The 24,712-nt window shown below is 40.5% G+C and overlaps 1 protein-coding gene across 1 annotated transcript in view; it reads right to left on the bottom strand.

Moving 5' to 3' along the window:
* Window positions 1-24,712, bottom strand: part of LOC149289824 (DNA polymerase alpha catalytic subunit-like) — a 120,047-nt gene that overhangs the window by 52,420 nt on the left and 42,915 nt on the right. Inside the window, exons 27-33 of the mRNA XM_089490273.1 lie at window positions 23,386-23,478; window positions 22,874-23,079; window positions 21,591-21,723; window positions 21,017-21,148; window positions 19,141-19,315; window positions 13,329-13,510; window positions 11,501-11,632 (exon numbers count right to left, since the gene is read on the bottom strand). Coding sequence (XP_089346399.1) covers window positions 11,501-11,632; window positions 13,329-13,510; window positions 19,141-19,315; window positions 21,017-21,148; window positions 21,591-21,723; window positions 22,874-23,079; window positions 23,386-23,478 — 1,053 coding nt within the window. The remainder of the gene's footprint in view (window positions 1-11,500; window positions 11,633-13,328; window positions 13,511-19,140; window positions 19,316-21,016; window positions 21,149-21,590; window positions 21,724-22,873; window positions 23,080-23,385; window positions 23,479-24,712) is intronic.

The following is a 24,712-nucleotide window of genomic DNA, read 5'->3' as shown; positions in this document are numbered from 1 at the left end:
CACACAGGATTTGCAGAAAAACAAGCGATTCTGCACCTTTCTACACAAATCTGTCTGCATTACCCTGGCCTCCGAGTATTCCTACAAAAGGGTGGAGACACAAGAGCAGCTTCTAACTCATTCCTCCAATCAAGGGATAGGGTGTGCTAGGAAGCTCCGCCCTTTCACAGAGGGAGACCCGGTTCACATAGAAGCAGATGAAAAAGGAAAAAAAAAAAAAAAATGAACAAGAAGTGGCTAGAGAAGACGTGGTGGGAAAGGATGTGAAAGCGAATGTCTGAGAAGCTAGGGAGACATTGAGAGAAAATGACAGCGTGTGAGTAGGAGTGTGAGCAAGAGAGAGTGAGAGAAAAAGCATCAAAATGTAAACTAAAATAATGATGGGAATTATGCTGCACCACTGTCTGGTTCTGGCTTGCTACATAATGATAGGAGTCATGCCGTATATATATTTTCTCTCAATGAAAGTGAGAATTCTTACCTGGGAATTCCTTTTCCTTGTCCATTTCTAAGGGTGCACATGAGAAGAAGGCTAGGTTTTCCCTAGGGCAGGAAACACTATAAAAAAAGGAGACCTCCCCCTTCCTCCCCAGTGTGGTTAAAAAGAAATAATAGCCAAACAAAAGTAAATTTAATGGGTGGGAGTAAAAGTGTGCCACCTTGGAAATGGACAAGGAAAAGGAATTCCCAGGTAAGAATTCTCACTTTCCTTGCCATTCCAGGTGGCACATGAGAAGAATTAGCAAGATAGGGAGGGAAGGATTCCAGTCTGCAGGACACGACGACCAAATTGAGACTCGTCTGAGAGATGAAGATTCAGCCTGTAGTGCCATACGAACGTATGAATCGACCTCCAGGTCGCTGCCTTGCAAATGAGAGACGGAGTCACCCCGGAGAGTTCAGCCCAGGAAGTCGAGACGGATCTGGTCGAGTGTGCCTTCAGGCCGGAGGGAGGTACTCTTCCCGCGGAGATGTAACATAAGGTGATTGCGTCCTTAAGCCAGCGGCTCACGGAAGCCCTGGATACTGATCTGCCCTTGCGGGTCCCCGCAAAAGGACAGAAAGAGAGAGTTGGACTTCTTCCAGGCAGACGTACGCGAGAGAAGACAGGATACACCTCCGCAGGTCTAGCGAGTGGAGTTCCAGCTCTTTGGGATTCTTGGGATACGGACATAAAGTAGGTAGGACGATCTCCTGATCCGAATGGAAAGGTGAGACTACTTTAGGGAGAAACTCTGGAGGCAAACGGAGGATAATGCAGTCCGGCAGAATCCTGAGAAAAGGTTCCACTCTGGAGAGAGCCTGGAGCTCGCTCACCCTCCTAGCGGAGGTGAGGGCTACTAGAAGGACAACCTTGTAGGTGAGCAGCTTCAGAGAGGTATCCTCTAGAGGCTCAAAAGGAGACGTGGTGAGTTGGTGCAACACGAGGTTAAGGTCCCAAGGTGGAAACGACAGACGGAGCCTAGGGCGAAGTCTGCACATCCCCTTAGAAAATCTGGAGATCCAGGGATGGGAAGCCAGATTGGAGTCCAAGAAGTTGCTCAGTGCCGAAATCTGGACCTTGATAGTAGCAGGTTGTAACCCTTTATCAAAGCCGTCTTGAAAAAAGCGCAGCACCTCACGGATGGATGGAGAGGATACTTCGTGCACCTTGCACCGGGTGATGAACGTTTCCCAAACCTTCTGGTATTTAGCAGCCGTAGTATTTTTGCGGCTAGAGAGAATAGTGTTCACCACTGATGAAGCTAATCCCTTAGAGGCCAGGATCTCCCTTTCAGAAGCCATGCTGAGAGGTTGAACCGGGAGGGATCTGGGTGGAGAACAGGACCTTGTACGAGAATATCCTTCACCTGAGGAAGAAGCATGGGCTCGTCTATGGTCAGGTTGGTAAGGTCCGAGAACCAGATTCTTCGAGACCAGAAAGGAACAACCAGGATGACTTTTTGAGGGTTTTTCCCGAATTTTCCGGAGCACTCTGGAGGATAAGGGGAAGCGGAAGAAAAACATATGCAAGATCGAAATCCCAGGTCTGCGAGAGTGCTTCCAGGGGTCGGGGACGGCCGACTGGTGAAAGAGAAAAACTCCTTTACCTGTTTGTTCAGATGCGTGGCCATCAGGTCTATCTGAGGAGTACCCCATTTCCTTGTGATGAAGGTGAAGACCCTTTTGTTTAAGGACCATTCGCCCGGAAGTACTGAGTTCCTGCTGAGGTAATCCGCCTCCTGATTCAGTGAACCCTTGAGATGAACCGCGGAGAGAGTGCAGTGACTGAACTCGGCCCATCGGCAGATCTGAGCAGTCAGGGTCTGCAGGCGCCTGCTTGTGGTGCCACCTTGCTTGGAAAGGTAGGCCACAACGGTGACGTTGTCCGAAAGGATCCTGATGGACTTGTGCCGCAGGATTGGAGACCAGAACCTTAGAGCCCTCCAGACCGCTAGCAGTTCTAGAAGATTGACGTGCAGGCCTGATTCTTGAGGAGACCAGGTTCCCTGGGTAATGTTGCTTCCCATGACAGCACCCCAGCCTCTCAAACTGGCGTCGGTGGAGATTACCACCCAATCTCTTGTCTGCCAAGAGAGTCCCTGTGAAAGATTCTTGGCTGACAGCCACCATCGGAGTGACTCCCGAACGAAGGGAGAAAGTCGGACCTTCTTGTATAGGGACGTCCTGGAGCGATCCCAGTGATCCAGTAGGAACTGTTGAAGAGGTCTTGCGTGAGCCAGTGCCCAGGGAACCGCTGAGATGGAGGAGGTCATTAGACCGAGCAATGACATGATGGATCTGAGGGACACTGACTTGTTCTGTAGGACCGCGTGCGTGAATTCCCTTAATCTTAGGATTTTGTCCCGCGGGAGAAACGTCTTCTGTACGTGTGAATCGAGGATCATTCCCAGAAAGGTCAGACGTCTGTTTGGAAGTAACTGTAACTTTAGTATGTTTACTAGCCATCCTAGGTTGTGGAGGGTCCTGAGGGAAAACTCGAGATGGGACTGGAGCAATGATGCCGAGGCCGCTATGAGGAGCCAATCGTCCAGATACGGGACCACCTTTATGCCTTTTTGCCTCAGGAAGGCCACGACCACTGACATGAGCTTCGTGATGATCCGTGGTGCTGAAGAAATTCCAAAAAGGAAGAGCCCCGAAACTGAAGATGCAGAATACCTTGAGGCAATGGAACGGCCAGACGGAGGAATCTTTGGTGGTCTTCCCTGATGGGGACATGTAGATAGGCATCCCGCAGGTCTAAAGTGACCATGAAGTCCCCCGATGAAATAATCTCTGTGGCGGACTTCAGGGATTCCATCCGGAACCTGTTGTATCTTATACAGGTGGTTACCAACTGTAGGTTGATTATTAGCCTGAATTTCCTGGATGGTTTTGGCACGACAAAGACGTGGGAGTAGGTTCCCTCTCCTATTTCTTAATGAGGAACCGGGACCAGAGCCCTTTCGTGAATTAAGTTGTTGAGTGTGGAGAAGAATCCCGATCTTTCCCAAGGATCTGCGGGAGGCATGGACAGCAGGAATTTCTGGGCAGGTAGGTGAGTAAACTCCGGTGCATAGCCTTGATTGATGATGCGAAGGACCCAGGGGTCTGAGGTGATCTCTTCCCAGGCATGAATGAAACCGGTTAACCTGCCCCCTACCTGAAGCCCGCTGGCGTCAGAACCTTCCTGCTTTACCGTCCCTGCCTCTGCCTCTTCCTCTCTGGAATCTACCTCTTGCGTAGGGTTTACCCCAAAAGGACTGGTAGTCTTGATTGGAGGTTGAGGGCCTGTAGGACTCTGTCTCTTGGAGCTCTGTAATAATTAGACCTGAAACGAGGTGGTCCTTTCCTCTGAGGTAACCAGTGCTTGTCGCCCGTGGTGGATTCTAGAATCGTGTCGAGGTCGCTGCCGAAGAGGTGGCTTCCCTGGAATGGAATGCTGCACAGCTTGTGTTTTGCAGACCACGACTTAAGCCAGAGAGCTCGTCTAGAAACCACTGAAAGCGCAGTAGCTTTAGCAGACGTACGGACAGATTCAATGGAGGCATCGGAGATGAAGTCAATTGCTAAGCAGGTGTCGGACAGATTTCTTGCGACCTGCTCAGTCCCTGGAATAGCTGCAAGGTCTTCCACCGCCTGTTGGAGCCAGACTTTAATGGCTCTAGAAGTTGACGCCATGGCAATAGCTGGGCGAAAGTTCGCCGCTGCTGCTTCAAAAGCCCTTTTGGCGGCATTCTCAGCCCGCCGGTCCATGGGACGCGTCCTCCAATGGAATGGCTGTTTTTTTCGTAGCCTTGGCTACTGCGGTGTCCACTTTCGGGACTTCCAATGCATCAGAATTCTTACTATCGAAAGGAAAAAGCTTTTTGATTCTGGAAGACGTGAAGAATCTCCGGTCAGGATATTTCCACTGCTCCGTGATAATGACAGAAAGTGAATCGTGAACTGGAAAAGTCTCGAGTTTCCTAGAGCGACCCTGAAAAGGATCTGGTTTTGAAACTGGCATGTCATCCTGTAGATTCAAAGTAGATCTGACTGCAGAGATGAGTTTCCCTGTTTCTTTGACTGGGAAGAAAAAGGTTTCCTCTTAAATTTCCCCGTCCTCATCCGAAGACTGGGGGTCATTCGACTGGTAGTCATATTCAGAAAAAGGAGCCGAATAATCTTCCAGGGTATCTGGAAGAACATTTGGTGGACCCTGCTGGTAAGGCTGATGCAGAGTCACTGGCGCCTAAGTGGAGCTTGCCATGGCTCGAAAACAGTCAAAGGTAGACTGAAGTTCCCCCTTCAACCAGGAGGTAAATTCTGTTGTGGAAACTTCTTTAGGCCGAGAGCGGGAGCTGCACATTTTGGCCGTAGGGTCGTGCAGGGTCTTTTTACAGGATGAGCAGGGTTTGTGTTTCGTTTTTCCCACAGACTTCCTATGCGGGGAGGCCTCAGGAGGGATGTCTGGATTTTTGTCTGACATGACTGAGGAGAAAAAACACAAAGATGTAACCACAGAAAGCAATGGAAATCTCCCTCCAAACCGAGAGGGAAACACCTACTTGAAAAGGCAATATACAATCCTCAGGCACAATAGAGGAGTAGTAAATCCAATAATACAGGACAGAAACGAAGAGCAAGGAAAGATCTTACCCATTCTGGCGTTTTTATAGAGGCAGGCCCAGAAACATCATATCCGGAAATTCCCAGTCAATTGACCTCTCGTGACCCCGGGCGCAGCGCCGGAAGCGATACAGAGAGGAGATTTGTAAGAACGGGTTCCGTGAAACCGGCACAGCCGGCTATGAAATCCTGCTCACAGAGCCTGTTTTCCAGAGCACTCTGGAAACCTTCCCCTGCCGTGCCTCACGCTGAGGATTCCCCGGGACGGAGTGTTGCCGCGATGACCGCGGAGTTACAGCCTCTGAGGCTGCCGCATAAACCCTGGATCCACCGGGACCACTACCGGGTATCGGAAAGAGGACGCCCCCCCGGGGGTTCCGAGAAAACAAAAAAAAAAAAAAAAGGAGAAAGAAGGTAAGCTGCAGCCTAACCGCTACCTGAGTAGGGCAGGAAACAACACTGGGGAGGAAGGGTGAGGTCTCCTTTTTTATAGTGTTTCCTGCCCTACCTGGTAGGCGGAGCCTTCTTCTCATGTGCCAACTGGAATGGCAAGGAAAAATTAGGGTGACCCCCACACATACATTTCTAATGGAGTGACCCACTGCAAAAAAGAAAAGAAAAGAAAAAAACAACAAAACTGACACTCCCCAGCATAGGGCATCGGATTCCTAGAGGGGTGGCTGTTTAAAAAATAATAAACACCTCAAGGTAATAATGCATTGTATGTTAAACGGGTATAACGTGAAAAAAAAAATAAAAAAAAAGTGAACCCACCAAAATGAAGTAAAAAATCTCACTGAACAACAAACTGATTAATCAATTCCAAGAACTGCAGGAAGCTGGGGGAGGGAGGAGCGGACAAAAAATAAATAAATAAAACGCCAAGGGAAGAAAAAAATTTTTTCTATCACCTAACTACTGCTGCTGATCATTTTCAGTTTTCAAATGACGGAAAATGCAGAAACTACTCAGTACTCAGAAAAAGAAACGTGAATGTTTTCCCAAAGGCATTATTAACAATTAATAATCATTACAGTGGTGCCTTGTTTACCTGACCTTGTGTAAATTCAGCAGCCTTATAATTAGCCTCCTATTTTGCACATTTGTATATTTTCATGCATAGATTTGACTCATTCATTCATCCATTAAAATTCACTTGACAGACGTAGATGGATAATCAAGCTACAATTTGTATTTACTGGATTATAGAAAATTGCCCAAACTGTTGTTAAGTTCAAGGAAAGCACATTCTTGTCTCTCTCTTGTCACTGATGTAAAAGCAATTACACATCATAGGATGGTCCCAGAGCTCTACAGAAATGCTTCAGGAATTTTTTTTCTCTCTTTTCAATTTTGAAACATTTCATGCCAGAAGAAAGGCGGCTTTTTTTTATGCTGTCTGCAAAGTGCCTGAATCTATACAGTGAAGCTTGCAGAACTAATGTAATGTGCTAATTAAGTCAGGGGAATAATTCTCAGGGGACAGAAATGAAAAGTGGTTATGCACAGGTATTTCAGCAATTCTTATAGAATGTACGTACATGTAAGACTCTCTGCCCGTCGTCACAACGACACTGGTTGCACACACACACTATATACACAATATAAATTTGCATATGAAGAAAACAATTTAGCATTTTCTTCTGTGCCTCCTCAACATTTCCCCCAGCCAGTTTTAGACATTTTTATAAACATGTTATTTTTTAGGTTAGAAAAGGATATTTTATTTTAAGGATATTTTAAGGATTTACAAGTTATTTTCGATATGTTGAAATACTGTTCAGGTGTCACAGAGGACAAGGCAGTTTTAAATGCAATTACACAGAACTGTAAAGATTACAAAGTGGCCTCACAATGAACAGTCGTGTATGAAAAAAAAATCTGTCATTCTGATTGTGTCGATCGCCCACATTCATGGTAAGAGGTTAACTGCTGCCTGGTTTGGTGGAATCCAAACTGGTCATCACGTCCCCTTTAGAGCTGTGAAAATATCTGTGGTTCTCTGCTTTGGTGCCCATTCATTCAAAGGGTTATTGTTGACTTCATAGCCTGTGTCTTGTATCTCAGCAGATGTAATTACTGGAGATATTTAAAAATTCACACTGGGGAATGTGAAATTGGTGGCTACATGTGGCACACCTAGCATTATCATATCAATATCCTGTTGAAACCTTATCCACCTTCTCCTCATCCTTTCATGACAAAGGCTGCATGAGCCAGTCAAAAAAGCAACCACCAACTTATGAGGCATAATAAAGCAGAGGACAGCCAGATAAGGTTATTGTCCTCATGACAAACAAATAGGAAGTCGCTAATAAATACAGACATTTTTCTTAGTCTGTAAACACAGTTTAAAATGTGTCCTGAACTGTAAGAAGTGTGTCAGCACTGTAACTACCAATGGCTTAAGACTTTAGAAAAAGGTCAATTAAATTAAATTTGAAAGTGAAATTTGTTGGCCCAGCCACATACGCAGGACATTGCATGCTTCCTTCAAGATGTGCACAAGGTCCCAACGCAAGGAGCTTTAGATGGCTTGGCTTTGGGTTCACCCAGCTGTTATCCTGATGGGATGGGTCAGCTCTAGTGATTAAAGGTGGTTATTAGGAAGTCACTGATAACAACCTACCTCTAACAGGCTTAGATTTTAGAAAGCTAATACATCCCCAAATTTATCTGAGCATAAAACTCACTTTTTAATACAACAGATATATGTAGACATATTCATACCTTTTACAAAATTCAAGCTATAAACTAATAGTTGTAAATTAGCTTTTTGAATGAAAATAGCTACTTGTCCCCAGGTACTTAATCAATGATACCTTTGAACATCACAAGGATACCACTTCAAAATGAAGAAGCTAAACAAACTTCCCACCCGCTCTCGACAGCGTTACACCTATTCTTCTCGTTTCCAAAAGCAGTACAGAATTAATTACCAGTTCTATGGATCTATTGTAAGTATAATAGACTAAAGAGCTATCACAGACACATTTATTGTAAAAGCGCCATCCCAAGAGTGTCTAGTTGAGGGCCAAAACGATTAACACAAAATGCTTTGTCAGATCAAAAGATAAAAACCTGCACCTCCCAATTGCACAATGAATTAGAACAGTGGGTTATCTTTCAAATTAAACAGGGCAGTTAGTGAGGAAAATTTCATGAAAGTGTAATTCTTAGCCTTTGTGAATCCCCAGCAGGTATTCTGCCAGCTGACAAGATGATGAAATTTGTTGCTTAAAAAAACCCTTCACTTCTGAAATTAGATTTTGCTTGGCATTTCTATTTTTATATACCTCCTCTTCCATAAAAAGCCACTATATCAATTATTGTTCTGTGGCATAATTAACGATCTTATGTGTGTGCTATATAAGTATGCACTTACTGTATGTGAAATTCCTAAGCCCTCTTTTAGACTGGAGAAAAATTGGCCCATGAAAGTAATGAGCTTCTATTTTTCTCAGGTTTAAGTCACCTGTGTTGGAGTCTGGTTTGTAGTATAACTTAACTAACCAGACCAAAAAGTTTCTGCCTAGAACAAATAAAGCCTAACGTAATGAGGTACCCCACTATGAACGTGCATAGAAACCATTAGATATCGAAACATTTCAGCAACATCGGCTGAGCGAAGGAAGTGATAGGGTCATAAAACTATTTCCAGCGGTAGGCACCGCCATATTTAAAGATATGCCATCCTTCATTAAGCAATCAATGATGGCTTCCGTCGATTAGGGGGTGTTGCTGCATTGGCAACATCTAAATCGGGAATATTCAATGATGTCCCTGGGCATATTCTATATATTATATATTCTTTCCATGCCCTAATTCTACCGCTCACCTTTGTCGAAGTTTGATTTAATTACACACACAAAAAAAATTAAAATTGCCACAGACTTTGACAAAGGCTGGTGGTAGAGTAAGTGCATGTAAAGTGTTAAAGTTCCCCCATTTTAAATACCCTGGGGTGTCTAGTTTTCAAAAATGAATGGTTTGATGGGGGTACATTGAATTAGCTTTCTTCAAAGATGTCACAAAGGAAATTGGTGCAGGTTGACCAGATGTCAAAATTCCAAACAGAAGAATGCACATGTCCCAAATGTTGCCTTTTAGCCCCCAAACCTGAGAAATCTATGCACTGGTGGCATCGGTATATTATTATGTTATATTATTAGTGGGGTTTTTTTTTTTGTAACCCTTTGAATTCTCAGTAAATGTATCCCTGAATTGCAAACTGTGTGCAAAAAAAAAAATCCAATTCATGGACTGATGTGCATGTTATAATCAGGATATTGCTACATAATTTTTTTTGTTTTTATTCTGAATGCTTTATTTTCAACACGTTCCTTTTGGAAAGGGAAGGTATGCTGAACAATAATTAATGCTTTTGGCTATCTGTTGTGACAACTTATGCTTGTCAGAAATCTGAAGTTTTTAATCACTGAAGAGAATAACTGCATATACAAAAGAACATACAAGAAAGCTGGGGGATAATGATGTCATATTTAACCTACTCAACAATTTTGGTAATTCTGTATGCATAGCTAGTGTAGGGCCTGGAGATGTAGTAAAAGGAATAAAGGTAGCCAAGTGGCTCTGTTTTTTTTACACAATACACATCGATTCTAACGACTGTCCCAGTCTTTGAACTCTCCTTTACAATGTTGTATGCCAGACATTGAGCACGGTGTTAACAAGCTAATAGCACAAGCTGTAGAGGTGAGTAACATCAGTGTCTTCTCCTGCAGCCCAGCTAGAGATTCAAATGTGCTCCGCTATATGCAGACCTTATGTCATGAGACATCAGTAAGCAAGGATGGAACCTTTGTCTAGATAAATAAACCAGTATCTAGAATCTGGCATTTTTTGTCTACAAGCACTTATTGGATGGGGGTTTGGACACTTTCAGAGTGAGGGATGATGCCTGAAAGATCACCATACACATAAAAGTGCCCTTTACCTTATTGCAAATATCAGCACATCATACATACTCTACAGTCTTGAGCTCTAATAAGAGCTTGAAAAAACAACATGGTGTTTCAGAGGTCCCAACAATAATTTGGATTCATAATTTGCATAATTACAAGCACAATGTCAGATAGAATGGAAAAAATAACTGTTCCACATGAAAACAAAAAATATATTAAAAAATATTTGGCAAAACGTTCATTAGCTATATATAGTCTCTATTTGGGAACAGCTGTTCACTAGAAACATTTGAAGCAAATTTATATGCAAGACAGTGTTTCCTTGTTTACAAAATCACCCATCTTTATAGATTAGTTTATTATTTCTAAAGCAAAGTAAATTCTATTTCATCTATTTAATGTGCAGCTTACAATTAAAAAATCATCCCACTCAGTGCAATATGGCAGGAAGGTATCCCACGTGGCCCATTAAGAAGCAGCGTACAATTACTTGCATAGTTTGTATGGGCTCTAAAGGAACAAGCAGCTACTGAGATATGCAGAACTTAAGACCAAATCTAAGTCTAATGAAACATACAACTTTTTCAAATAGTCTTTGTGTAATTTATCCAGTGAAGTTATCAGCACTTGTTATGGAATGTCTTTTCCCTTAATATTGTCAAAAAGCAATATCAGTTTATCAGAGGCCACAATTCTCGCAGAACAGATCATACAAAAAAACAGTCTTTGGTATGAAGGTTTCGGTCAAGAAAGGTACATCTATTCTTAACAAAAGCAACGCTTCTGTATGCATTACGAAGGGTCATTTTTTTGTAAATTCTTCTAAGAGTGAAATTACTTTTTATAGTTGGAGACGTTAAAGAAATGACACCTGCTCCCTCTTTATTGAATGAACTCAAGAGTGTCTGTAAATTTAATAAATAGTAAAGCTGAAATAGGTTGTCATTCTGTAGGTACTCGGCTGCTGCATACACTTGTGTACTACTTGTTAACTATACAGTATGAAGGGTCGATGCCAATTAGTCTTTTTAGCGAGAGTGGCCAAGTTGGCCTGTAATAAACCATAAAATAGAGAGATAAGCATTGTTTGATAAAAATTATTTAAAAACAACTACGTAGGGTTGTTTTCTCATAACAATTCCAATACGTTTTTTTTAAAATTTGGTTCATCTAGACCATTTTTTCTTGGTCTTGTCCTATGTTGGACAGCCACTTTTTTCCACTTTTTAACGAAACGTTTTGCATGCTAATTTTAGAGTGGATCTTACTTTGTTGAATCTTTTTATGCATCTCAACATTTGGCATTTCCTCCCTCTCATATTACTTTAGCCTATGTGCGTTGATCATTTAGCCTGATGATTTTTACCCTACTAGACCATAGATTACCTTACAAGCCAATGTGGGTTTGCTCCCGACGCACATTTCTTTCTGAGCTTGGCATCACCTGTACAATAAACAGCACACAATGGTATTTGACTTACGCGGTAGTATTTCTTTATAAAGCGTCTGATATCCAGCATCAACTTATTTTGCAACTGAGTAACACTGTCCTGGGGAGAGGCATCGCACTCTGGTTTACTGCAGCGTCTCAGGCTGGGCTCAATATGAACACCCTAGGGGAGAACAGCAAGATACACAACATCAGTCTGTGAATTCAACGATCATAGAACCCAAAGATCAATTTGTTCCCTGAACTGTTATGTTGCAATCTCCGTTGATTATTGCTTTGCGATCGGGGTAGACAACCCCACAGTCCCACAGACAAACAGGTCAAGAAAAAGAGAAAACAAAAAAACAACACCACAGACTGCGGCACTGAGAGAATAACTGATTTAACAAGCATTTTAGATACGGAAAGCTGCTCCCCATGTCCGGTGTACTTATTAAATGAGTTTCAAAAATACATTTTAAAATAAAATTGTTTATTATCGCCCAGGTGGTCATAACAAAAATTCCCAGCCTAAAAATAGAAAGCTGCAAAATGAATCCTCAAATTGCCCATTTTCAGATCAAGCTCTCCAATTCACGCTCACCTTCCTACTTCCCTGTTAACATTAGCTCCCCGCGCCCTCACAAGAGAAGAAACCCAGGTGGAAGCGATTTCAGAGCTCCACATCCGGCTCATCCAGAGTTTTGCCCATCTGCAAATTGTCAAGTCTCTATGCAATTAGCTATTTTATTTACAGCTGTAATGAAGCAAAAGTCAAGGATTTCGCTTGAAACCGCTGATCTGTGGCTGCCTCTTTCTCTCGTGTGCTACGAAGGATTGTTTTGTTTTGATATGGAGAAAATGCAAAACATCTGTTTGTCCAAATTAGCTTAAAATAATTATTTTTAATTTAGATTAAAAAAAAAAATCAGAGCTCACTAATTTTCAAGGTCCCTCCCCCCTCCCGATTTCATGTCCTGTTTGTATGCCAAAAGCCAGTGTGTGGCTGAACAGTGAGGAGAAGCTGCCAAGCCAACCTAGTTTAGTTTTGTGGTCCAAGGTCGAGGATGCATTTTTTGGCATTGTTTCACGGCAGAAACACACTCCAGGGCTTTCAAGTCTGAAGTGGAAAGCCAGCAGGAGAGATAGTGTAACCAGACTCATTAATAAGAGGAATGTGGGATGAGCCGCAGATAAGTTCTAACAATTTGAACATATTGCTTATTTGGTAAAGGATGCCAGGCACCGTAGCTCAAACAATCCATCCTTAGCACACCGAGGCTCAAAATATGAGGCCAACTAAACTGCAAAGCACAAACATACTAAATACACTATTCATTGTTGAGCTAACTACTCCTTTTAAAAAGACAGGTTGGTGTCTAGGAATGCCTCAATCACCGCCCTAAAGCCTTGGTCAAATCAATCTGTCTCTACGGGCTTAAAATATATCGTATTCAGATTTTAAAGAATATATTTTTACGTTGACTACCCGGCACATGAACCATAATATTCACTAGTGTGCACCAGATTTCTTTCTGGCCGGCATCAAGTTTTAAGTCTACAAACATGCTTTATGAACGGTGTAAAAAAAAAACTAAATAAGGACAGGATGTGATTGTCTACAATAATCAGAGCATAAAAGTCACTCATCAGTATTCTCTTTTTTTTATTATTATTATTATTATTATTATTGCCAATGTGTGTTTTTGGGAAGAAGCAGATTCCACTTAAAGCAGAGGTCTTTATTTTAAACTGCAATTATTAGCAGGCCTTCATCACAAATACTGCATCTTTTTACATCAGAAGGACCTTTGTGGCTTGAAGCTTCGCTGTTTACAAACATTTGAGATATAGGTTGCGTAATTCTAAAGGTGACTCACCGATCCATCAAAAGTATTATCGTAAATATTCTCAGTTCCGCATTTTGGGCAGAAGAACTTGAACCTCTCACAATCTCTGTATTTCTCCTCATCGGTGAGTTGAGCAGGACCACCCAGCAAAGCATCATTCTCCTCGTCTTTTTGGTAGTGATGGTGAACCCGGAACTGAGAGGGGTCAAGCCCTGGAAAAATGGGTAAGATGTGATCAGGCATAAAAAACAAACAAAAAAAACACTATATACTTATTGTGAAGGGCCTTGGCAAATAGACTAAAAATTGTAATGTGTACTTTAGCACCAATACAAATGTTAGGTGTTTAACCCCTCAAGGACAATGAGCAGTTCCTAAACCCATTGAAAACAATGCATTTTGAGCCCGTACATGCACGGGCTTTGTCATTAAGGGGTTAAAAGTTTTATCCTCACCTGTAGCGATTTGTCTACCATGCCCTCCTAAAAATTCTTCAGGTTTCTAGAATGCTGCTATACCACGTCAAGCTCTCATAAATAACGCCTATGATTTTTAAGGTTCAAGGATCCGCTAAGCAAATCTTAAGCTTTGAGGATCGCCAGCTTTCTGGAAAAGAAGCACGGCTTCACTCAAACACCAGCCGTTCACTCTCACGGCAGCTACCTCCTAATGCCAGTGAGACAGTGACGTCAAGCGTCTTGTGCATGCTTCCAGGCACCATGCACATATATCCATGTGAAACTTCCATGTACATTCTAGTGTGGGGTTATTATTTTTGCATCATTTGGTTTTCAAGAAAAACATTTTTAAAGCAATTAACATACAGCCATTTTAAAAAAACCCAGACATAAGTTACTTAAACTGCATCAGCAAGGCCTCTCAGGCAGAAATTTCAAGGCAGACATGGGCTTACAGATGTTCTGTCCAAGCTCTTTTGAAGAAGCACAAACTGGCAATGTTGGAGACCATAAACACAGCAGTCGGCCAAGCAAACCTTGCACAGCAGATGAGACGCATCATGATTACTTCCCTTCACAATCAGAAGATGTACAGGCAGTACATTGGCAGAAAACAGTGGGACCCAGGGAAGTCACAAGTAGTCTTCGTGTTAGACTTGTGGACAAAAGGCCTTGCCTCCAATTTTAGAAACAAGGCAAGGTAACTCCACTATTAACATAAACAAAGGAAATGGGGTGCAGAAGTATGGCATTTGGTGCTCTAGACCGATGAGCCAATTTAAAAGTTCGGCTGTAGCAGAAGGCAGTTTGTTTGCCGAAGGGCTAGAGGGCGGTACAAGAATAAACCTTTGCAGGCAACAGTGAAGCATGGTGAAGGCTCTTTGCATACTTGGGGCTGCGTTTCTGCAGATGGCATTGGGGATTTGGTCAATGCCGAGAAACACAGGCAGATACTATTCGTCATGCAATTCCATCAGGGAGGCATCTGATTTATTCTGTAGAATGACAACGACCCCAAACATAGAGCCAAGTCAATGAGAACTATCTTCTGAAAGTGATGGTAGGGCCCCCCAGGGAGCCCTGATCTCAATCTTAACTGTTAATTCTCCAAGATGTTTGAAACAACCTACCTGCTGAGCTCCTTAAAAAGCCGCGTGCAAGTGTACCTAGAAGAATTGATGCAGTTCTGAAGGCTAAGGGTGGTCACTGACTTTGCATTTTGTTAAATGATAGAAATAAACTTATTAACATGTCTTTTTTGGAAAGCATTTTTTTTTTTTTTACTTAACAGCATTTTTCCCACACATGCCTAAAACATTTGTACAATAGTGTATGCATTAGGGTGCGTGTGCTTATCTGTACAGTTTGCGATTTTCAAACGATATAAATTCAAGACACGCAGTAGTGAGAGAGAACACTTGTGAAAATAAGTAGTGTAACAAATGAATCCGTGCAATATGGGGAAAGAAGTATTCGTTTCATGATTTATGGTATTTTGTTTTCACGTGCATTATTGTCAAGGAACGAATTCTATTAATGTCTGGAATCCTAAATTACAGAATGAGAGGGAATTAGCACTTTCCGCTAAACTGAGCAGGCTTCTGCAGAAAAGGTGTTAATTGGTAGAAAAACTCTTGCTTTGATGCTAAGTACCTGAAGGCGAGAACATAAATAGGGAACAAATGAATAATCAGACCAACTATTTTCTTGACACAGCCTACACAGCTAGATTTTAAGCGTATTTTCCCTCATTTAATGTGTCACGGTAAAGCTGTTAGAAATGTGGAAAAAAAAAAAAAAAAAGTGTTTCATACAAAAATATAGCCTTCTTAAGAACGCAAGGCTCATATCTGAGTGTTCCAAGCTGAATTTAAGCTTACTTAGAAAGATAACTTAATTGCATTACCAACATTGAAACAATCACACGTAAACGATACATTTTTGCAGCAGATAATTGGCCATATGGACAGGGATTTGACAAACCCCAGAAGCCAGGGTTCCTAAAAAAATGTTTCTGCTTGTTCCAAGCTGAATATATTACATAATGGTCAGTCGATATAACTTTTTCTATAAAAAAAAAAAATAATAAATAAATAAAATAAATCATTGGTCGCAAACAAAGGAGAAAATTCTCCCAAAAAACATCAACCAATGCTCAATATTAAACAATTCTCCGTTTTATTTTCACCAAAATACTTACTGTAACTGTTAGGACATTTACAATCTTGTCTTTTAGGATTAGATTTTCTATTTTGTAGATTGTTCTTTATAGCAAACTCAATTTTGTTTTCTTTACCCCCAAATGGGGTAAAACTTCATTTCTAGTGTCTAGTATCCGGCACTGAGATTGTGTTCTTTATAATAATAATAAAAAAACTGCAAAAAATAGGTACTTTTATTAAAAGGCTTAGTTTATCTAAAAAGGCCAAACAGCATTCGGGTGAGATCCGAAATTCTTAATCAGGGCAATAATTTCCGTTACCTACGTAAGCAATCAGCAACAGCATACATGAACAAGCACTGAAGTTCACATCTGACTAGCCTCTTATAGAAACTCCGGAGAAGTTTGGGATGGACATTAAGGGAGTTGTAGTTTCTCAAGAGATTGTAAGAACTGTTGGGCCTAAATCTGCTCTTTACTTTAAGCTGTGGAAACCTCAAACCTTGGCCCTGTCATGTGTTCATGTTAGCCTTACCCCTACATTCACGTTTTAGACTATGCCCTTTTGTACAGGGTATACTATGATACCCGTCCGACTTTTACAAGGCATTAAAAAAAAAATCATGAATGGCGACTCAAGGATATATTTTAAGAGGGACACTTTCAAAAAAAAAAAAACAAAAAAAAAAACAAAACAGGAAAAATACAAACACGGTATGAAAATGAAAAAATAAATATGCATATAGTAACAATCAAGTTTGTCCAGTAACATAGCTTTTGGGTTCAGCTAGTCTTTTTGAATGATTCCAAAGCGTGCTAAATTTCACAAAATTTGGCCATTAAAATGCCTTGCTTAAAGCATCATTTTCATGTGTATTGGTTTTACTTAAGAAAAACTGTTTCATTTGACAAGTAAACCTGCGAGCTTGCACACCACCTTCATTAAAAAGAAAAGTAGAATGCGCTTGGAACCAATTTTAACAACAAAAGTATAAAACAGCAATAAGCCAGTTACTTGCACGTTCAATGCTTTAACGCAGATCCAGATCACAACCGAGAGATCTGGTCTAGAGACTAAAGTGCTATCCCTGAGCCTTTGTTTTTCGCCCAAAAAGCACAGCAGGGAACAGTTATCACCATGATATGCAATCTACTTTCCCAAAAGGTTGTATGGTTCATCGACTCAACTTGAGGGCAAGCCGGCTGCATCCACCTGTCGTAGGGCACTCCGGCCCCCTGTTTGCTAAACAAAACCTTAACACGGAGCCCCCAGGGGGAAAAGCGCCATCTATTGCTTCAGAAAAAACAACAATGGGGAATGAAGACCCTGAGAACAGCCCGAGATGCAACCTCATTTCTTCAGCAATGTCCATTATCACTTCATGACACTGTCAAAGCCAATTGCCCCTGTTAATTATCTCAGATTTACTCTGAGAGATCGGTGTGGCTTCCATCGTTTAGCACTAAAGACAACAGATAACCTTTTTATCTTAATTCCTCCCCGAGAGTGGGATTTCCCCCCCACACACAAATTTGCGAGGGTAAAAATTTGTCCTGGTTAGAATAGCTCTCACACGAGGCTGAGATGATGTGTGGATATAGTCAAATACTTTCTGCCATGAAGTTAAAAAAGTATACACGTGCATATACACACACACGTTTATATATATATATATATATATATATATATATATATATATATATATATACACACACACACATATTTCCTGGTTTTCCTTTAAAACAGCTGAGTGACCCTAAATGGTGGAACAGTAGTGTGTGTGTATATATATATATATATATATATATATACATATATTTCTAAAAAATAATAAAATTGGGTTTTCAGGAAACGTCGACACTTGTTCACTAGTGAGAGAAAGGCTATTGGAGCAAAAAAAAAACAAAAAACAAAACAAAAAAAAACACACGCCAAGCTTAACGGAGCGACTTTCTATCCACTTAAGCAATAGTCATAGCATATTTTACAATTTATTTTTTTTTAACGTTATCTTAACGGGTAAGTATTTTTCTTTTTGTTTACCGGTCTTTACGGTAGCCGGTGCTGCCACCTAGAGGTATCACCAATGTGAAGTATAAACTAACTACATTAACCCTTCGCTACGCAATATGCTGTTGACAAGCTAGGGATTTTTTTTTGCATGGTAACTTTCATGATAACTTAAAGGGGAATGTTCATGTTATTTTTCTTTTTTGTTATTGTCCTATGGCGTTATGTATAATTTAGTTTAGTTTATTCAGGCTGCAAACTGCGTCAAATGTCATTAAACAAAATAATTTTGTGCCTTTTCACAAAATAGCAAACATCTGTATTTGCAACGATACCGAACGGCTTTTTGGGGCAGCCAGATCAATGAACACACAAATTGGGCACTGGATCTCCTCTCCTGCATATTACAACGTAATACCCAAGTAGCTGATGTTGACAAATAGTCAAGAGGGGCTTTGTCATATAGATCTAGTAATCCTAAGGATTTAACACTGTAGCTTCTGTGGAGATAGCAACCCTGAAACCAATGATCTTTACTTCAGAAAGGTCAATTAACAGAATGTATAGTATATTGGAACTTAAAAAACTAATTTTGGGGGTTACAAAAAGAGACACTTTGCTGTCTAAACAGTGAATGCATATAGACCAGTTTTGACAGCCAAAAGCAGCCAATGATCGGCAAGAAAGTGCTCCCAATAAAATCAATGCTCACTGCAATCCCAGGAACCCTAGCGTGAGGCAGCGCATGGGCACGGAGCAGAAGACGTATTCTTGTCCATATTTATTGGGGAAGTCGAAGGAGGGAAACAAGAATTCCCTTTATAACCCGATTTACTGCGCTCATTATGGAATGAAGATGAACGTGGACAAGTCGCTGAATGATTACTACTTTTCTATTAACACCTTTCACTCTACCCAACAGGAAAAAATCTATTCTATTAGAGCATTTTATTAATATCCAACTTAGTCTTGGATTGCAGCAGATCTTGGCTTTTAGAAGGGGAAAGCAACAGATGAAATCCGGTTTTCCATAACTAGCCGGAAGACATACGCTACGGATGGAGCAGCATTGTATTAGGGGGGATGGTGCGCATACAAACCTGGATTACACACTGGACAGTTACCGACACTTGTTTCACGGAAAGCAATGAATCATTGTAGCCCCATGAGTATAGGCTGGGAGTTTTTCCCCACCTGGAACTGCATACATACCTAGCCACGCAGCTATAAGAGGCGCATCGATTCCGTCTATGGGTTCACAGATCCGGGACACCACCGGGTGGACTTGCTGCGACAGGTAGTATTGTGTGTCAATGGAAAGGTTGTCTTGCTTTTGCAGCTGCTCCGGGGCATACGCTCTTTGGCTGGCGCTAAGATTCGATCCATCCTACATAAAAGGAGAACAACCATACAAGGTCTATTTTAGACTTATGCTGCGTACGGCCGAAGTGATCAACAGGTGCTGAAGGCAATATTTTATATTTCCATACACAGAACTCCCACCCTGCTCCAATTAGATGAAGCTAAATTGTTTTTACACTTAACATACTCATTAACTCCCCAAAATCACAACCGCCTTTAAATTGTATTAAACATATTTAATCCCTGCTTGCCAAAATGCAAGAAGCCTTTTTTTTTGGTTAAAGAAAAAGCTCATTTGCCACAATAGCGATTTTTACACAGGCATCAGGTGGCCTTTCCAAGGCCACCCTTCTATTAAGTATACATTAAAAACAAGTTTGAAATAAATCATATGTCAAGGTCATGTTACGCTGAATATACAGAAATCTTTACGGGCTGGCACCCTGAATGGCGTGCCAGAAATAACAAATTGTGCTCAATAATGAACTGGAATGTATAAGCGAAGGGAAACAAGGAGAAAATTATATATTTAGGATTATTTTACAGCAATTGTACAAAACACAGATATCAGAAAAATACATGTGAACGCCAACAGAAATCCCAGGATGCGAGGCATCTAAAAATATAACGCAGGCATGCTTAGTGCGCTCGTCTACTGATCCCAGGTGTACACTTCAAGTAAAACCGTCAGAGCCCTAGCTTTTCATTTAAACTTGTCTAGCCCTGTGTATGTCGTAACTTAAAACTTGGATTAGCCAACACAACGTGGCATTTGAACACAGGAGTGATTGGAGTGATAAATGGCCTCTGTACGCCTATTAAGATATTCCATTGAAAATCAGTCGTTTCCAGCTACAATAGTCATTTACAACGTCTACACTGTATTTCTAACCCATTTCATGTTATTTTGATGAATATAGAATCTTGATATACAATCCTCCCTCCATAAACCTGTTACAGGCTACAAGATTTTTTTTATTATTAATAGTATAAACATGGTTGACCGCTTATCTGCGTGATTGTGTTTTACGTCAACTACCCAAAGCAGTTACCAGCCATGGGGGGCTGCCATGTAGACGCCTCCATTACATCTAAGCAAGTCAAGTCAAATCCACTTTTTGCAGCTCAGAGTCTTACGTTTCCAAAGAAAAGTCAAAGATATTTACACAGATAACAATACTCCGCATTTCACAGATTTCAAAAGATTCTATACTGAGCGTTATTAGCCCTTATGACTCAATTCAGTATAATTCTGTTTTCCCTGGAGTTGAGAGAATAGATTCATTGGCATATGTTTAAGGTCTGACTAACACAATGAACACATAGCGGTGAAAATGCATATGAAACAAATTGTGGAAATGTGAAATGTGTTCAGTACTAGTAGTTTGTATTTTAACAATACTACGATGAAACGCAAAAGGTAGACTCAAAGGGGATTAGAAACGAATACGAAAACTTAACTTGCATGTTATTGAAAAGAAAGACAAGAGGTTTTAAATAAGTGCTGTTACGACTAATTTTAACATATGGTTAAAGGAGGGAAGTATCAGATAACGTGAGCAGAAGTTGTTAATAATTGCGTCACTTTTGCTTGTCCAATAATACCCATAAACTACCTTAACAGAGGCCTGACATCCAATGGAGAAACACATTACTCTTCCAAGTTGTGACACGGGCATCGCCTCCTTTTGCCGTTTTCCAGAACAAAAATGTGTTTGTGACGTACCTGACAGATGACATACGAGATGGTATCCCCGGCTTTCACCTTCTTGCCTCCTTGGGAATTGATCCACAGCGCGACATGAACATGGGGCAAGCTTTTTTTGTCAGGATAATCCTGAGGATCCTTTGTCAGCGCCTTTGATAAACGACACAAAAACAAACATTGCAAATAAGTTCCAAAATTACAGAAAAACGAAGAACCACAAAAGAAAGCAAAAGGGGGGGGCTGTCAGTTAAATTATATAATTAACAATATATTTCATGGTTAAAATAACAAAACAAAAAACAAAGATTGGTTAAATAGAGAGTTAATATGGAAGCAATGCTTATCAGAGGCCTGTCTGATGATGAGACATAATTACGGCAAAGTTACGTTTACTGGGTAACGGCTGAGAGTCACAACTACTGGCCCCCTAAGAAAAAAATTGTCAGGCGTATCCCTTTATTTCACTGCAGAGTTAAATAGGAAAAAAAAAAAAAAAAAAGGCCTTAAGTAAAAGAAAACCTACTTAGGCGGTACATTTATTGAAATAGACAGGGATTTCTGGCAAACATAAAAGGAAACAGTATTTCATTACCTTATTAATCTCAAACTGGCTGATGGGGACGCCACCGTTCATCACATTCTCACCAATTTCCGTAAGCTTCTTCTGAATGTTTTCTACTATGGTATCACGGGGATGGTCGGACAGAATTTGGCTGATAACATAACTGAAATGATGCAGACTGGTAAACAAACAGGAGGTAGACAACAAGCTTAACAGTACAGATCAATGCTGCATGTAGTAAGAAAAATACAATTTATTCTTTGCTCAGATGACCATTTCATAGAAAATGATGAGAAAAGGAAAAAAAAAAAAAAAAATGTACCCATGCCTTGCAGATTCCCATTTATTAAAATAGGCAAAAATATAATAGTATATTGTTTATCAATATATATATTCATTTTTTTCCTCCACATTGCACAGATGGTATTTTCTGCGGGTTTCTGATACTGTGAAATACCTCAGATGTGTTATTGTCAGCATTTCCAGGAGCATATGATTCAAGTTACAAAATGGGCCACCGCTACTGCATCTGTTTTCTTTGTAAAGCCAAAGCCCCTTGCTGGGCTATAACAAAAGCATAACAGCGTTCAATATTTTGGTATTTTGTTGTGCTTTTCAGAATTAAGATTTCAAGACAAAGTCTAGAGGCGGTGCTGCGCAGCAAAGCAATTCCAGTTTAATACAAAGCTGCTGCCGATTAGGAAGTCTTCGAGAACTGGCACTTCTACAACTCTTTTCCCAAGAGAATTATGAAATTAATTTTATTTTATTTTTTATTTTTTTTATACACGAGTCTCAGAAAATCCCAGGTACCGACAAAGTCATCTGGAAAGGATATTTAGTTAATATGCACCATGACCTGGGAAGATTGTTTAAAAGCAGTAAGCTAAAATGGTCAGAGTGGGGGAAAAAAAAAAAAAAAAAAAAAAAGGCTGCTACCATGAGAAAGCATCTGGGTTTTATACAAACATTATATCGGTCGATAAAATATATTCAATTCAATAAGCCAGATCCGGGGAAACCGCCACATCCTCCAAGCACCAACGGCAAATTTAACGGTGCTGTTCCGACAGCAGGTATTTTGTTTATGTCAACGTAGAATTGGAAACAACCCGTCCTAGTAACTCTTTAATCGCGTGAAAATGCCTAATTCAAAGTGAATATGTTGATTGTTGTCAAAAACAGGACGACAGAAAGTGTATACTAGAGAGAGCAATTTCTTATCTACCTGGAATAGCTCCTTTAAACATCACTTGATAGTGATTGGAGAGGGAACGGGGTTTTAAAATACTTTACACGTGTATGGAACTCACTTTCCAGCAAGTTTGGCGAGTTCACACCAATCCCTTCTGACGATATCCAGCCCTTTCAGCTCCTGTTTTGTGGCGTACTTCCCATCGCCAGTAGGCTCCACGACAAGAGCGGCATATTTCTTTTTCTTTAGAAGTAGAAGAGATTTAAAGATTCCATCTATATCGATCTCCAGCAGTTTGTAGGATTTGTTTATCTCACTTTTAACCTGGGAAAAAAGAGAATAGGCATGACTGAACTACTGCATAAAAGGAAAACAAAAATCAGAAAGTAGATATTCCAACTAGTAAGCAAATTGCATACTGAACACATACTAGCCACGATTAGAGAGCGGGGAGCGGAAACATTTCCTAAGAGGTGAAAAGGTCCAAGAGAATTAATGGTGTCAATTGCCCATCTTAACAACCTACATGTTATTACCTGCCAGTGCAGTGGGCAAATCAGATACTTTGGCAGATCAACTACTAAACTGAGTAATATCTAGAATGCTAAGAAGAATGAGACGCTCACTGACCTTGTTTCCAAGCTTAAAGACTTCCTCCAAATTGTTACAGTTGGTATTGATCATGATAGAATCCGTATCACCATATATCACTTCAAGATTCATCTGTCAAACAAAAAAAAGTGAAGTAAAGAAATGTGCAAATCAGGTCTTTGTAATTAAAATGTTAGTTCTGTTATTTCAGAGCGCTGTGTTCGGAAGGGATTAAATAAAATATTATACATGTCTGTATGAGTTTTCAGAAAGGGAAAAGGAGCTTAGAAAATGCGCTGGCTTAGACGTATACAAACCCTTACTTTTGGGTAATGGAAACTATACTGTAGTGTAGAAATACTTCTAATACTTAAAACCGAATGGGTTCATTAGGAAGAGTAGAAATAGAGGAAGCTGACTGCAGCGCTTTTGACTTTACTCTGCATTCTGATATTTGGAAATTGTGGGGGGGGGGGGGCAATTACTACCTTGTGAGAATGGCTCCTACTTCTGTGACAGACGTTCTACTAACCAGGATAATTCCAAGTACTAATTCCATTACAAAATCATTTTAGATGGCTCCTCAAAAGCCCCGCTAGAAGACCTCCTAATCTGATGTGTCCGGCCACAATTCGAATAAGTATCTAACAAGTACAAATCCTTTCTTAAAGAACTTGTGTAGATACATATCCGTTAAGCCATTATGTTTGCTCGGCTCTCCCAACGATACAATGTATTTCCACAGATCTGTGTTCTCGAGCTAAAACGAATGATTTCATTCTTCATAGCAGAACAGCCATTTACTGTGGATTACAACGCAAACACGAAAACGACTGCACTATTAGAGCAGGGAGATAAAAGCACAGGGCCAAAAAAGAATTAGAATAAAACATGAGGGAGGAAGGAAGGAACGCAGCCATTTTCGCTGATTTGTTTGTAGCCGAACACTTGGGGTTTTTTTATTTTTTTTTTGAATACTAGATTTGTATGTTACATGGAGATACACGGACATTCATTTTTTTATATATATATATATATATATATATATATATATATATACACACACACACACACACACACACACTTCAAAGTACTTGAAATGAAGAAAAAACTAATCTTTTGAAATTAGCAGTGACACTAATAATTTTATATCCATTTATTGGTCCTCCTTTATTAAAATATATATAAAAAAAAAAAAAACATTAAAGTGCAGCGGAAGCGGGGAAGAAATCTTCCTGTAACTCTGTTAAATGTCAGGCGCCAATAAAAGCAGACATAAAAGTGCATATTTTATGTTGAGAACAGTATAGAACGCTGAAACTATTTAGCCGAAGATGAAGGGAGCCAGAAAAACAATCATAATAAA

This window comes from Sceloporus occidentalis, unplaced genomic scaffold, assembly GCF_023333645.1.
Source record: "Sceloporus occidentalis isolate IW3139 unplaced genomic scaffold, rSceOcc1.0.p SCAF_43, whole genome shotgun sequence".
Taxonomy (NCBI): Eukaryota; Metazoa; Chordata; class Lepidosauria; order Squamata; family Phrynosomatidae; genus Sceloporus; species Sceloporus occidentalis.
The sequence above is the reverse complement of the archived record's forward strand: the minus strand, read 5'-3'. Positions and strand labels throughout refer to the sequence as shown.